The sequence below is a fragment of the Oncorhynchus masou genome, chromosome 17 (assembly GCF_036934945.1).
Source record: "Oncorhynchus masou masou isolate Uvic2021 chromosome 17, UVic_Omas_1.1, whole genome shotgun sequence".
In the NCBI taxonomy this organism is placed as follows: domain Eukaryota; kingdom Metazoa; phylum Chordata; class Actinopteri; order Salmoniformes; family Salmonidae; genus Oncorhynchus; species Oncorhynchus masou.
The window spans coordinates 19,845,897-19,862,540 of record NC_088228.1 but is presented as its reverse complement, the minus strand read 5'-3'; the positions used below and the strand labels follow the sequence as shown (position 1 = coordinate 19,862,540).

Here is a 16,644-nt window from a genome sequence, read left to right as displayed (position 1 = left end):
ATTATGTTAGCACAGCTGAAACTGTTGTCCTGATTAACGCAGCAATAAAACTGGCCTTCTTTAGACTAATGAGTATCTGGAGCATCAGCATTTGTGGGTTTGATTACAGGCTCAAAATGGCCAGAAACAAAGACTTTCTTTTGAAACTCGTCAGTCTATTCTTGTTCTGAGAAATGAAGGCTATTCCATGTGAGAAATTGCCAAGAAACTGAAGATCTCACACAACACTGTACTAACTACTCCCTTCACAGAACAGCGCAAACTGGCTCTAACCAGAATAGAAATAGGAGTGGGAGGCCCCGGTGCACAACTAAGCAAGAGGACAAGTACATTAGTGTGTCTAGTTTGAGAAACAGACGCCTCACAAGTCCTCAACTGGCAGCTTCATTAAATAGTACCCGCAGAACCAGTCTCAATGTCAATAGTGAAGAGGAGACTCCAGGATGCTGGCCTTCTAGGCAGAAAATACAGTTATTGGGAACTTCTTGCTTCTTTGTCAAATCTTTGTCAAATTGTTTTAACAAAACAGTCCACAAAACTAACACACTGCCTATCAAGCCTCATTCCAGGCATATTTGCTGAAACAACTAGCATGCTTGTGTCCTAAGTGTCACCTTATTCCCTTTTTTGTAATGCACAGGGCCTATAGGACTCTGGTTAAATGTAGTGCACTATGTAGGGAATGGGGTGCCATTTTGGACACAGTCAGAGGGCATGGCTCACCAAGACCAAGGCCTGCTGCATTTTTTAAATAAAGTTCCAACAATTGTATCGTGGATCACATCACAATCCATGCCACCACTCCTGACAGACAGTGCTGGTTTCTTACTACTGATTTTCTAAACGGCAGACTCTGGAGCAGGTTTCTGACAATAACCAAGAAGTTGTGTCTGGAATTGATTGTGCTATATACTTAACCAAAGCTGCCTGTACTTGCCCTAGCTTAGAGTGAAATGTCAAAACTTGTCAGATCTACAATAAGTACCCATTACAGGGCATAGAAATACCTGAATAAATTAGGTGGGTTTGGGAGAATAGAAAGTAATAATCCCATCAGCTCACATACCCTATCAGAGCCCTAGTGTGAGCACGCACACACTGCATAAGTATTCAGACCCTTTGTTTAGGCAACCCTAAATTCATTCAGGAGTAAAATGTGGCTTAACAAATCACATAATAAGTTACATGGAATCAATCTGTGTGAAATAATCGTGGTGGTCAAGATTTTTGAATGACTAACCCTTCCTCTGTCCCCCATGCATAGAACAAGGTGTGTGTGTGTGTGTGTGTGTGTGTGTGTGTGTGTGTGTGTGTGTGTGTGTGTGTGTGTGTGTGATATATATATATTAAATCATGTCTTCCACTTTGACAGAGTATTTTGCATAAATTGTGGACAAAAAAATGACAATTAAATAAATTTGAATCCCACTTTTTAACACAAAATGTGAAAAAATCCAAGTGGTCCAAATACTTTGGCAAGGCACTGTATGTGCATAGCTACCTCAATTACCTCGTACCCCTGCACATCGACTCAGTAATCCTACTCCCTGTATATATAGCCATGTGTCACTTTTTAATTGTATCTTTCTATTCACTGTTAGTCTACACCTTCCATTTATGATGCATGTGACAAATTGAGCTTTTTTTTTTTACTTAAGCCAGTTAAAAGGAGCTGTGGATCACCTCTTAGTGTCACACGGTTGCTTGATTGATATATTGCCGAAGCTCAATCTTTTGGAGTTCAGCCATATTCTCCTCCCTCCCTTATAGTGTAACGTAAACCAGGCCACCCTCAGAAGGATCACAGAACGACTCTGACAAAGCAGGTACAGGGGTCAGTACAGATCTAGATAGCTACTCTGATTGCCGTGGGCTATATGGACCGTTTACAATTCGACTGTCCATGAGGGCTGTTGAGTAGTATACTGTCAGCCACAGTGATGTGGGGAAAATTAACTGCTGTTTGAAGTTGTGAAACAATCAAGTTGATTAGCAACACTAATCTGGATGGGGGGATACCATTGACAATACTATTCATCTGTAACACCTGACCAGGAAAAAAGTTGTTAGCTATGTTAGAAGCTTTAAAATGTTTAACTCAATAAAACAACAGTGTCATTCTTACCCATGGTGGCAACTCAGAGGTCGACAAATGTTGTTTGACAGTTTTCTCTTCATGCTCCAAGAACGCCAAGGCACGGGTCAGTCTGTTGTTTTTATGCCCTTGATTTCTTCTCCACCAGAAAAAGATGGCAAGCCCTATTAGAACCCAACTGAAGCTGAACTCAAAATATCCCAACACATAAATGGGAAAAATAACGATGAAGGTCTTGGCAAATTTCATCCACATCCGAGTGGCGTCTGTGACGGAGGACTGTGGCTCATCTCCCAGATCCACCGGGGCGATTGGGGTCGTAGGGCTGACTGGAGGGCTCGGAGTTGTCGGTCCATTTTCCTTGGCTGTTGTTGGTCCTGTGGAAATTGTCTTTCCAGAATCCGCCCCTTGAGCTCCACTGTTTGCCGCTGCCGCTCTTCTCATTTCCACTCTACAAAGAAGTTTCAGAATAGAGAGAGCAGAATAAGCGACAGACAGAAAACATTTTACATACACAATGTATATTCTACAATGTAACAACAACACGCTGACAAACGTTAATGTCTGTGAAAATGTTGCAACCACAGCCGCTGGAATAATTATGATTGATGTAATCATAGTAGTGAGTTCAGAGCGAAGGGCTCAGCGACCTGTCAATCTGCTTCGTGGTTTATGAAGGAGTTTCCTAACAGTCGCAAATTAACCGCTATTTCGCCAAACTTGTGTCAACCTTTTTTATTAAATAACATAAATACTCTTCCTCACCCGTTTCTGTATTCGACATCCGTAATCCTTTGAATTCAGTGTACCAGTCCCGTACACTGCATGGGTTCCTTCGACTGGTTTAGTTTCCAATGTAGCCCAATAATCCCTTCACCACATCCTGCTTTCGAGTGCGTTTCTCTTCTACACGCACACAACACAATATGACCAGCCCCCTTCCAATTTTTCTAACAGGAAATTGTCATTGTCAAGATAGGTCAAACACAGGGAGGGATTTTTGAAAATAGGATTTCCAAGCGCCATCTCGTGGATACTTGGCTCGTGCACACACTCGTACAGCGCAATTAATTATTATTCTGAACCATACAGAATAGTCTAATAATCTATTTTCCAACATCAAATATTTAGGGTTTCTATAAAAGTATGGTAGTACAACTAGTAGAGAGTATGGGATGCAGCAGTGGCTTTTTACTGTGTACAGTAGCTGCCATCTATGATCACACCGTGCACAAAACAATGTACTAAGGTATTTTGTCCACTAGATGCCAATAGAGACTTGATACTGTGCTGTAGCCTATAACTAAGCACTATAGAATGTGCCAATTACCAGTTGGTAAATTGCATGGATAATAGTAGTTGGAACAGATCATTCATTACCAAGGTATAATCATACTGAAATTATTAGGATGATAGATTCCAATGATCTAGGCTACAAGATAGTGACCCTGTGATAGTATCACTGTCTACAAAGTCCATTGCCTATGCCATATAGGATATTTTGAATAGGCTATCAGTTCAAATAGTTGACAGGACAGCAGTCCCTGAATGGTAGAGTATGATACAATATGTCAAAAAATCTAATGGTCTTTGAATGTTGAAATGACAATGTATACATCTCCAGCTACATTAACCATACATGGAAGCTGATAGAGTATAGATATAGACATCCTGAATAGAGCCCTCATAGGACTGATGCAGTGGATTAAATATATATGCGCAGTGCCCACTTAACCCAGAAGTCAGCTGCACCAATGTGTGGGAGGAAACACTTTACACCCGTGTCAGCGTGCACTGCACCCCGCCCGCCACAGGAGTCGCTACTGCGCGATGGGATAAGGACATCCCTGCTGGCCAAACCCTCCCCTAACCCGGACGATGCTGGGCCATTTGTGCGCTGCCCCATGGGTCTCTCGGTCACGGCCGGCTGCGACAGAGTCTGGACTCGAACCTAGAATCTCTAGTGGCACAGCCACTACTGCGCCACTCGGGAGGCCTCAGTGGAGTAAATACAACCTCCATTGAAACAGACAATTGTGTGGCATCCCTGTAGCCGTATTGACATTCATATAATCTATAATTCAGTCTGCTGAGGGGAATAGGTTTTGTCGTGTCCTCTTCACGACTGTCTTGGTGTGCTTGGACCATGTTAGTTTGTTGGTGATGTTGGTGATGTTCCAAGGAACTTGAAGCTCTCAACCTGCTCCAATGCAGCCCTGTCAATGAGAATGGGGAGTGCTCGGTCCTCCTTTTCCTGTAGTCCACAATCATCTCCTTTGTCTTGATCACGTTGAGGGAGAGGTTGTTGTCCTGGCACCACACGGCCAGGTCTCTGACCTCCTCCCTATAGGCTGTCTCATCGTTGTTGGTGATCAGGCCTACCACTGTTGGGTTATCGGCAAACTTAATGATGGTGTTGGAGTCGTGCCTAGCCGTGCAGTCATGAGTGAACAGGGAGTACAGGAGGGGACTGAGCACACACCTCTGAGGAGCCCCTGTGTTGAGGATCAGCGTGGTGGATGTGTTGTTACTTACCCTTACCACCTGGGGGAGGCCCATCAGGAAGTCCAGGATCCAGTTGCAGAGGGAGGTGTTTAGTCCCAGGGTCCTTAGCTTAGTGATGAGCTTTGTGGGCACTATGGTGTTGGACACTGAGCTGTATTCAATGAATAGCATTCTCACATAGATGTTTCTTTTATCGAGGTGGGAAAGGGCAGTGTGGAGTGCAATAGAGATTGCATCATCTGTGGATCTGTTGGGGCGGTATGCGAATTGGAGGGGTCTAGAGTTTCTGGGATAACGGTGTTGATGTAAGCCATTTCAAAGCACTTCATGGCTACAAGCGTGAGTGCTTCTGGTCGGTCTTTGGGCAGGTTGCCTTAGTGTTCTTTGGCACAGGGACTATGGTGGTCTGCTTGAGACATGTTGGTATTACAGACTCAGACAGGGAGAGGTTGAAAATGTCAGTGAAGACACTTGCCAGTTGGTCAGCGCGTGCTCGGAGTACACGTCCTGTGAATGTTGACCTGTTTAAAGGTCTTACTCACAATGGTTGTGGAGAGCGTGATCACACAGTCGTCCGGAACAGCTGAGGCTTTCATGCATGTTTCAGTGGTGCTTGCCTCGAAGCGAGCATACAAGCTTCCTACTTTAATTTTTGCTTGTAAGTAAGAATCAGGAGGATCAAATTATGGTCAGATTTACCAAATGGAGGGCAAGGGAGACCTTTGTAGTCGTCTCTGTGTGTGGAGTAAAGGTGGTTTAGAGTTTTTTCCCCCTCTGGTTGCACATTAAACATGCTGGTGGAAATTTGGTAAAATGGATTTAATTTTCCCTGCATTAAAGTCACCGGCCACTAGGAGCGCCGCCTATGGATGAGCGTTTTCCTGTTTGCTTATGGCGGTATACAGCTCATTGAGTGCAGTCTTAGTGCCAGCATCGGTCTGTGGTGGTTTGTAGAAAGCTATGACAATTTACAGATGAAAACTCTCTAGGTAAATAGTGTGGTCTACAGCCTATCATGACATACTCTACATCAGGTGAGCAAAACCTTGAGACTTCCTTAGATATCATGCACCAGCTGTTATTTACAAATATACATAGACCACCACCCCTCGTCTTACCAGAGGTTGCTGTTCTATCCTGCCGATACAGTGTAAAACCCGTTAGCTGTATGATGTTCATGTCGTCATTCATCCACGACTTGGTGAAACATAAGATATTACAGTTTTAAATGTCCTGTTGGTAGTTGAATTTTACCCGTAGGTCATCAATTTTATTTTCCAATGATTGCATGTTTGCCAATAGAACGGATGGCAGTGGGGTTTTACTCGCTTTCCTACGAATTCTGAGAAGGCAGCCCGACCTGCGCCTCCCTTTTCTCTGTCTTCTCTTCACGCAAATGACAGGATGTGGGACTGTTCCCGGGAAAGCAGTATATCCTTCAAGTCGGACTCGTCAGACTCGTTAAAGGAAAAAGCTTCTACCAGTCTGTTCTGATGTCCAGAAGTTATTTTGGTCAAAAAAAACGGTAGCAGCAACATTATGTACAAAATAAGTAAAAAAAGAAGTACAAACAATGCAAAAAAATGAATAAAATATAACATCAGCCATTCTCTCTCTACAGCTTATCATGAGGTACTCTCATCATGAGGTACACTACAGCAACGAAAAATACAGATGAAAACTCTCTAGGTAGATAGTGTGGTCTACAGCTTATCATGAGGTACTCTACCTCAGGTGAGGTAATAGCTGTTATTGACAAATAGACACACACCCCCACCTCTTGTCTTACCGGACGTAGCTGTTCTGTCCTGCCATTGGATGGAAAATCCAACCAACTGTATATCCGTGTCGTTGTTCAGTCACATCTCGGTGAAACATAAGATATTACAGTTTTTAATGTCTTGTTGGTAGGATAGTCTGGAAAGGAGCTCATCCAGTTCCTTCTCCAGCGATTACAGGTTGGCAAATAGAACGGATGGTAGAGACGGGTTACCTACATGCCAACGAATTCTCACAAGGCACCCTGATCTCCGGCTCCCTGTATTTCCTTATTTTCTTCATGTGAATGATGGGGATTTGGGCCTAGTCTGGGAGCAGCATTATATCCTTCCCTTCAGACTCATTAAAGAAATATCTTTATCCAGTTTGAGGTAAATAATCGCTGTTCTGATATCCAGAAGCTCTTTTCAGGCATAAGAGATGGTAGCATCAACATTATGTACAAAATAAGTTACAAACAATGCAAAAAAAACACACAAAATAGCACAATTGTTTAGGAGCCCGTAAAACGGCGGCCATCCCCTCCCGCTCCATGATGATCAAAAGGGTTATTCGGCTGTCCCCATTGGATAACCCTTTATGGTTCCAGGTAGAACACTTTTTGGGTTCCATGTAGAACCCTCTGTCGAAAGGGTTTTACATGGGTTCTTCAAAGGGTTCTCCTATGGGGACAGCTGAAGAACCCATTTAGTTTCTAGATAGCACCTTTTTTTCTAAGCGTGTACACATGTTGGATGAAACATTAACAAGTTCGCTCATTTGGGAGTCAGTCTCCTAAAGAACATTGAAAACAATATTGTTATGAATTATGCAACCCATGAGGGTAGCAGCGGAGCACAGCAGAAGAGTAGAGGAAAGATTCCATCTGCCTGCCTGTAGGCCTACATTTATTAGGGGTTCTTTTATGGAATTATAGAATCTCTATGGGTTCTTTCCTATCCATTGAGGGTTTCCTGGTAAAACGCTGCATCCTTTTCAAAGGAAAATTGACTGTATTCATCACTGATATCTCTGAGCAGTTCAAGGGCCCTGTGACTGATTGAATTGGAGTTCATTTTATCATAGCTGGAGGTGTTGTCTAGTAGTGTGTGTGTGTGGGGGGAGTAACTTTTGTTTGGCACAATTTAATGGGGATTGTTTCCATAAATGGAATAGTAAATTAGGCTGTGTGATGGTGTTACTAGATTGCCTGTGGGATGAAGGACCCATTCTTTATTAAAGAAAATAACAATGTGATTAAATGCAATAGGACACTATTAGATCTTTCACTTCTGTGTATTAAACTGTCGATGACGAGTGAACAATTACACAAGTAGACAACACTGTTTCTCACATTGCGATTGATGAATGTGTTCTGTGCCTATTCATAGCATAATGCTCATGAGAACATGATGCTGTGAGAACCGTACTGAGCAGAAAACGCAAAAAAGTTGCCAGTTCAATAAAAGTAAGCTTCTAATGTAAGTAAAAGTGTTGCTACTGGAACAATGAGAGTCACATGGTGTCTATATGGAGTTCTATGAAGACTCACCATGTGACAGTGAAAGACATGCTAGGCATTCCCATTCGAATTCTATTTTAGAAGGTACATCACTTTTCTGTCAGTATGAGAGAGATTATCAAGCTGAATAATGAATAGAGAAGTTTTCTGAAGGACAGGCTCTGCACATAGACCATCTCATACATTTTATTTAACCGTCATAAGTCCTGTACAAAATACATGAATGCATTCCACTTTGACACTTTATCTTTGTATTTTTGATGACACAATTGTTATCTTTACATTGACTATAGCCTACATTGACCACGAACAGTATTACTTTACTAATTATATATGTACAACATAAAAGGAGGAACATCAGAGTATAAAGTACATAGTCCTGAACAGGGTTGCAAAATTGGTTTTCCAGAAATCCTGGTTGGATGATTCGGATATCCTGTTTATTCCCTCAGTGTAGGTTGAGGGTTTGTAAGTAAGTATTTAACTGTAATAACATTTGATTTGATTTTTGATTTGATTTGACTCCAGGAACATCCAACCAGGATTTCGGGAAAACCAGGAAGTTATTGAAAGTTCCAGGAATTTTGCAGCCCTAGTCCTTTACATTGGTTATTCTACACAGAAACATGTCTAAAACCAACTCATCTCTCCATTATGTATTCATCTTTATACCGAAGAACAATGCCAATGTAAAAGTCAACATTGGAGATCCAGTCTTGCAAACTGCATGTATGATAATGGTGAATGGGAAGCTTTTCAAGAATACAGAGTAGCATGATGAGCATTCAGACCTCATTGAACATTCTACGCTGTGCTCTTGCAGACATCTTTGCTGGACGGCCACACCTAAGGAGAGTAGCAGCAGTGCTGAAATTTTTCCATTTATAGACAATTTGTCTTACCGTGGACTGACTTTTAGAGATACTTTTGTAACCCTTTCCAGCTTTATGCAAGGCAACAATTCTTAATCTTAGGTCTTCTGAGATCTCTTTTGTTTGAGGCATGGATCACAACAGGCAATGCTTCTTGTGAATAGCAAACTCCAATTTTGTGAGTGTTTTTTATGGGGCAGTGCAGCTCTAACCAAAAATCTCCAATCTCGTCTCATTGATTCGACTCCAGGTTAGTTGACTCCTGACTCCAATTAGCTTTTGGAGAAGTCATTAGCCTAGGGGTTCACATACTTTTTCCAACCTACACTGTGAATGTTTAAATGATGTATTCAATATAGACAAGAAAAATACAATAACGTGTATATTATTAGTTTAAGCACACTGTTTTTGTCTATTGTTGTAACTTAGATGAAGATCAGATCAAATTTTATGTAAAATTTATGCAGAAATCCAGGTAACTCCAAAGGGTTCACATTCTTTTTCTTGCCACTGTATGTCCTCCTAAAACTGCTTATAACTAAAATAACTCAGATTAATATGATTATTGTACTGCCCTTCCCTGTGGACTGTTGCTCGTGTCCGGTCCTGTTCCGAACTTGACTTTCACTCCTGTTCCTGCAGGAATCCTGTGGGACCCACAAGACCTGTGGGAGTCCTGTTCCCGTGTCAACCTTTAGTGGTTACCTTTCTCCAGCCTCAACCCTCAGCTTCATTCAATATAAAATCAAGTTGTGGGGCTGCAGTTTGTGCCTTTAAAGTAGGTTTCCATCCTCCTATAATCAGTGCGTCCCCCTGCAGAGTGATGTCTGGAAAGGCTCAGCTCACTACCCCCCCCCCCCCGTTGCCATCTGTGATCAGCAATATTATCCAGAACAGCCCCCCTGCTGCTTATGAGATCCAAATCCCTTGGGATTTAGGGCCCTGGCTGCATCATGTCTATGTCCCAAATGGCACACTATTGCCTATGTAGTGCACTACTTTTGACCAGAGCCCTATGGGCCTTGATCAAAAGTAGTGATTTATATAAGGAATAGGGTGCCATTTAGGACCAATGACAGCGTTATCTATCACAGAAACCAGGAGTCTCTCTGACTGTTGAAGAGTCTGAGAAGGAAACGTCTAAAGAGTCAAAGTCCTCTTCCCATTTGGAATCTAACAAAGTGGTTGGATCTCATGTTATCATGAACTGGAAGATGTCTCCGACAGTGTTCCCCTTTGTCAGTCCAAATTGTGCCAGACAGTGTTCCCCTTTGTCAGTCCAAATTGTCCAAATTGTTTTGGCAAACCGTTTTTGGCACTTTGAAATTCTGTAACATGGCCAAAGCCTAGCCAACAATAGTGGCAAGTGCATAATACAACATGTTTTTAACATCATCAAAGTCATAATGGGTTGCACCAGTAAAAAGGTTAGGTCTGAAATGGTTTGCATAGATTCTAGAATTTACACTTCCATGAAATTGGCAGCAATGTTTGTGTGCAGCGAACTGTGTAGACACAAAGGAACACACTCTCATTAGTTCATAACATATTTTCACAACAAAGAATGGCCTAGTTAGGAAACACACTCAATGTGTACATTATTACATGATAGAACAACATGTACAGTCACAGCGTAGCTCTTCCTTCATCATGCCCAAAAGTAATTTTCCAAAGTAATTTCTCCCCCAAATGTTATTCAAGTTATTAAATGTACACAACCAGGTAGTTTAAACTGCCATCTGAAAAGGAAAGGAAAGTAAAAGTGGAGATAACCATAGGTAATTGAAAGTCCATTATCCAAAATTGCTGTTACGTGTGCTGTAACTGTGACCCATGTGCATGACCAAAATGACCTCTTTTGTATCACTGTTAAACCCCTTAGGTTAATGGAACTTGCTTTTGTTCCGGAACTTGTTTTTTTGTAGTTTAGTCTTTTGTTGCTGTTTGTGAAACACATGACAATTTAATTGATGTCCAATTTCACACTTTTTCCAGTTGAGTGGAAAATATCTTGCCATTTTATTACCAAAACATTACATTTTGGGAAACAAAAGATCCTCCCACAAAGCATGACATGGGCTTTCAATAGATACTTTTTTTAGGTCATCATGTTCAACGCAGAACCATTTTATTACATTTTATGTTAAATTAATTTCCTGTTTGAACCACTTACCATTTCAAGCAGCTATAGTCTATGCAAGCTTACACAGCACATGGTGATTATGTTAACTAACCCAGTCAATTGTGGAGAAAAAAATTATTCAGCAAATTAAGAGTGAATACATTCCATGTGTTAAGTGTTTCTTTGGAGCAAAGCACTCAATATAAAGTAGGGCTGAAGGTTTCCATCAGGGTACTACTTTCAGCCTCATGCTGAGCATTGATCTGTTGTGAAGTGTGCTGACAGTGTGAAGATAACCACATTTTTTATATATTTTATGATACAGTATATAATGTCTACTGCTCAGCATGACTGAAGAAAAGTCGATGTGAGTGACGTGCATGATGAAGGATAGTTTTCTAAATTTCAGTTTCTCAATATCTGCAGGAGATTTCTCAATGTCAACTGAGCTACCCACAACCCACAACAATACCTGAGGGGAGGTCATCTGTTGCACATTAATCTCAGGCTCAACACCCAGAACCAAATGCACTAGTTACAAATAAAAGTTCCCTCCAGGAAAATAAAGTTATTCTAGTCTGTAAGGAACAAAGATTTTTCCACCTTGTATGATATACTGATTCTATTTCACAATGTTCCCCTCGGGAAAATAATGTTATTCTATTCTCTACAGAATAAAGAGTTGTTAAACATGCACAGTATAGATTAACATTTTAGTCATTTAGCTGACTCTCTTATCCAGAGCGACTTTTCAAATGCATACATTTTCATATTTGTTTCATACTGTCAAGGCTATGGGTAACTGGTGAAAGGAGTCAGGCGCAGGAGAGCTGAGATGCATGGACAAGTACAAACACAATAGTATGGTGCTGGAAAAATACCGGTGCCACGAATTAAACGTGCGTAACAACAAAAGCCGGCAACAATAATACCAGCCGTCAGATACAGCCTAACAATAAAACAAACACGCACACAAACATGGGGGAAACCAGAGGGTAAATAATGAACATGTAATGGGGGGAATTGAAACCAGGTGTGTAGAAAACAAAGACAAAACAAATGGAAAATGAAAAGTGGATTGGTGATGGCTAGAAGGCGGGTGACGTCAACCACCGAATGCCGCCCGAACAAGGAGAGGGACCGACTTCGGCGGAAGTCTTGACATATACTGGTCCCCCGTGGGAATGAAACCCACTACTCTGACATTGCAAGCACCATGCACTACCAACAGAACTGCACGGGACTATTTAAACTTTTGCACGTGTCTTTATTTTGCTGATAATGTAGCTACTTTATTGAGGAAAGTTTTACTGTAACTGTGATATCTGGTTGTCATACCTAGCTACCTTAAGATGAACGCACTAACTAACCGTAAGTCGCTCTGGCAACTGCTAAATGACCGAAATGTAAATGTATATGTATGTTCCTTTAGGGGAAAATACAGTTATTCTATTATGTACAGAATAAAGAGTTGTTCACCATGTATGATATACCATTGGCGGTTGGTGCCTTTTAAGATGAGGGAGGACCATTTTCTTTTATGAGCATGGCCTTATTTCTATTACAGCATATTGGATGACTGTCATTTATATCCCATTGACCTAGTTCAATGTAACAGTGATAGGATTAGACTACTACACGATACTAAAATTTTCCCTATACCCATCATGAGGTTGCTACAACCTAGCTTATGAACGAAAGTTTACAATGTAGGTGCACACAGGTCGAGAGAACATTTTTAGTTGACAGACAGTGACACATGGACAGACAATGACACATTCAAAACCACCTTGCACACTCTTGCCTGCATCTAGCTGATCTAGGGTGTAATCATTAGTCCAACAGTTGCAAACAAGAGTTTCTATTGGAATAATTCAGGTACGTTTATCCCCGTTTCGTTCTGTTTGCTTTCGTTTAAGAATTTGTTTTCAACAGAATCAGCTAAATGAATACTCCCCTGATCATGCACAGTTCACTTCATGGCAGCCACATTGTATTCCTACGTTGTATCTATGGGCTCTCCTCCTCTCACCTTTTCCCTTCATTTTTGGACTTCAATGCACAACACAACAGCTGTATGTGACCAAGAGAAAAAACCTTTCCAAGTCAAACCATATCATAACTGCTACAGACAGCCTACGTCGTTGTCACCATATTAGCTATAGTCAGTCAACATAGCTAATAGAACTAACGAGTTACTAAACCCGATACAATAATGCAGTAACGTTACAGTGTACAGTCAGTAAGCAGTTTAGCACTTCATCCTGTGGGCCCCGGTGGCAATAAATTTGTTCATTTTGGAAGAAATTAAGTTGTTCAAAACTGTTCAACTACTGTCCTCTCTATCTTTGAGTCAACTACTCACCACATTGTATGCACAGCAGTGCTAGCTAGTTGTAGCTTATGCTTTCAGTACTAGATTAATTCTCTGATCCTTTGATTGGGTGGACAACGAGTCAGTTCATGCCGCAAGAGCTCTGATAGGTTGGAGGACTTCCTCTGGAAATTGTGATAATCACTGTGTAGGTCTATGGATGGGAGTGAGTGAGAACCATGAGCCTCCTAGGTTTTGTATTGAAGTCAGTGTACCAAAGGGAGGACGGGAGCTATCTGTCCTCCAGCTACACCATGGTGGTACCCTACAGAGTTCTGTTGAGGCTACTGTAGACCTTTATTTTAAAACATTGTGTTTTAATCAATTATTTGGTGACATATAAATATATTTAGTATAGTTGTATCTAAGAAGTATAACTTTTGAAATGTTTTCATATTTTTATTTCTATTCAATTTACTGGGGAGGGTGGTCCTCCCCTTCCTCCTCTGAGGAGCCTCCACTGTGATATACTGATTCTATTCCAAAGGTCAATCAGAGGATCACATTTCTTTTATATTTGATGATACAGTATATAATATCTACTGCTCAGCATGACTGAAAAAAAGTTGGAGTGATATGCATGATGAAGGATAATTTTCTCAATTTCAATTTCTCAATATCTGCAGGAGTTTTCTCAATGTCAACTGAGCTACCCACAACCCACAACAATACCTGAGGGAAGGTCATCTGTTAAACATTAATATCTGTTACGCGGAGTGGCACAGGGGAACCCAAGAGTGTGTCACGACTTCCGCCGAAGTTGGTCCCTCTCCTTGTTCGGGCGGCGTTCGGCGGTCGACGTCACCGGCTTTCTAGTCTCCACTGATGCATGTTTCATCTTTGTTTTGTTTTGTCTTCTTTACACTCACCTGGTTTCCATTCCATAATCAGTGTTCCTTATTTAACCCTCTGGCTTCCCCTGTTATTTTGTGCGTGATTGTTTTTGTCAAGTGGTTCCGTGTACGTGTTCTGGATTGTTTATGTTTATCCTTGTTGGATTATTGTTGAATTTGAGTAAATATCGTGGCTTTACTCATACCTGTGTCCTGCGCCTGACTCCTCCTTATTCCATTCACCTAGAACATTGACAAGCAGACTCAGACGAGGAAACAGAGATGAATGAACCAAGGTATTTATGTGTAAAACAGGGAGATATGGAGTGCAGATCCGGGGATGCTTGGATGAGATGCAGGAAACCAGATGTGGAGGCTGAAGTTGGAGTGTGCTGGGTTGGGACAGGGTCAACAGGTCCATAGGGGAATCCAAGGGAGTGGTGGTGTGGTGAGTCCAGAACAGGTTAGCAGGGTGGTGAGATGTGGAACAGACGACAGGTGCCAGAGTCAGGATGGCAAAATGAGCAGAGATTATGATCAGGCAGAGTGGAAGTGGCATAACTGACTATTTGTCTTGATAATGGAACAAGTTGCAGCTGGTAGGGATCTGCTCTGACCCCAGCACACCTGTCTCCAACCACACAATCACACACAAACAGAAAGGGAGGAGGAGAGAGAGAGTACTGGGGGAATGGATGCAGGTCAAGCAGACACCGGATGACCACTAGGGGGTGTGGTAGGAGCAGATGTGACAATCTCAGGCTCAACACCCAGAACCAAATTCACTAGTTACAAATAAAAGTTCCCTTCCTGGAGTTGCTGTGCGAGAGAGAGAATGATGGTCAAAAGATAAAGGGGAAAAAAAGTCTAAATAAAACATAATAAAAGTACATTTGAATGACACTAAGTGGCAGTGTTTTTACAACTAATGCCGGTTTGCCTGAGGCTGATGCCGTGCAGGTGTTCGTACACATGCATATACACACTCTCTTTCAAATAAACACATACAAGAACACACATATACATGTAATAGTGCCAGACATGTACACAAACATATACAGTTGGCATTGCTGTTATGATTTCAGTTGTGCTTGATGTCATTTGTTTTGTCTTTTCTTTTTATTCTTTCTTTTTTTTGCATTGTTGTTTGCTGTTTTCTTCTGTCTTTTCCTTTTTTCTCTTTAGTTCATTCTCTTGATTGTTGGTGCATTGGGGGGTTCTTGGGGGTGGGGAATGGAATTAATTGTATTTTTTATTTTATTTTTCTCCCGGGGGGGGGGGGTTCAAATGGTTGAGGGACAGCTATTGGGGAACTGTGGGGGGGGATCTTGGAGGGTTCGGGTATCACAAGATTGTGATCATGAAAAAGGAAACGATGACATATATTTTATACCACCGTCATGCACACGCACCCTCACACATAAGGATGGCTCTGTTGCGGAAAGACTGATACATGTTTGATAGTGTCTTGATGCTGTATTGTTTAATACTTTAATGTTACCCCTTCCTTGTGTTTTGTTTGTAATAAATAATTAAAAATTAAAAATTAATAAATAAATAAATAAAAGTTCCCTCCAGAAAAAAAAGTTATTCTAGTCTATAAGGAACAAAGATTTTTCCACCTTGTACGATATACTGATTCTATTTCACAATGTTCCCCCCCGGGAAAATAATGTTATTCTATTCTCCACAGAATAGAGAGTTGTTAAACATGCACAGTAAATATTAACATTTTAGTCATTTAGCTGACTCTCTTATCCAGAGCGACTTTTCAAATGCATACATTTTCATATTTGTTTCATACTGTCAAGGCTATGGGTAACTGGTGAAAGGAGTCAGGCGCAGGAGAGCTGAGATGCATGGACAAGTACAAACACAATAGTATGGTGCTGGAAAAATACCGGTGCCACGAATTAAACGTGCGTAACAACAAAAGCCGGCAACAATAATACCAGCCGTCAGATACAGCCTAACAATAAAACAAACACACACACAAACATGGGGGAAACCAGAGGGTAAATAATGAACATGTAATGGGGGGAATTGAAACCAGGTGTGTAGAAAACAAAGACAAAACAAATGGAAAATGAAAAGTGGATTGGTGATGGCTAGAAGGCGGGTGACGTCGACCACCGAATGCCGCCCGAACAAGGAGAGGGACCGACTTCGGCGGAAGTCTTGACACATACTGGTCCCCCGTGGGAATGAAACCCACTACTCTGACATTGCAAGCACCATGCACTTCCAACAGAACTGCACGGGACTATTTAAACTTTTGCACGTGTCTTTATTTTGCTGATACTGTAGCTGCTTTATTGAGGGAAGTTTTACTGTAACTGTAATATCTGGTTGTCATACCTAGCTACGTTAAGATGAACGCACTAACTAACCGTAAGTCGCTCTGGCAACTGCTAAATGACCGAAATGTAAATGTATATGTATGTTCCTTTAGGGAAAAATACAGTTATTCTATTATATACAGAATAAAGAGTTATTCACCATGTATGATATACCATTGGCGGTCGGTGCCTTTTAAGATGAGGGAGGACCATTTTCTTTTATG

At 41.4% G+C, this 16,644-nt stretch overlaps 1 protein-coding gene across 3 annotated transcripts in view; it reads right to left on the bottom strand.

Annotated features, from left to right (window-relative positions):
- The window catches only part of LOC135558656 (extended synaptotagmin-2-B-like), a 46,322-nt gene extending 43,309 nt beyond the window's left edge, over positions 1-3,013 (bottom strand). For 2 of the 3 annotated variants that reach the window (XM_064992654.1, XM_064992655.1), the window contains exons 1-2: positions 2,861-3,013; positions 2,126-2,546 (exon numbers count right to left, since the gene is read on the bottom strand). In XM_064992654.1, the coding sequence (XP_064848726.1) occupies positions 2,126-2,539 (414 nt within the window). In that variant the 5' untranslated portion in view covers positions 2,540-2,546; positions 2,861-3,013. Of the gene's footprint in view, positions 1-2,125; positions 2,547-2,860 lie in introns of those variants that run through there. The other variant, XM_064992656.1, reaches the window with a different exon arrangement.
- Between the last annotated feature and the right edge of the window lie 13,631 nt (positions 3,014-16,644).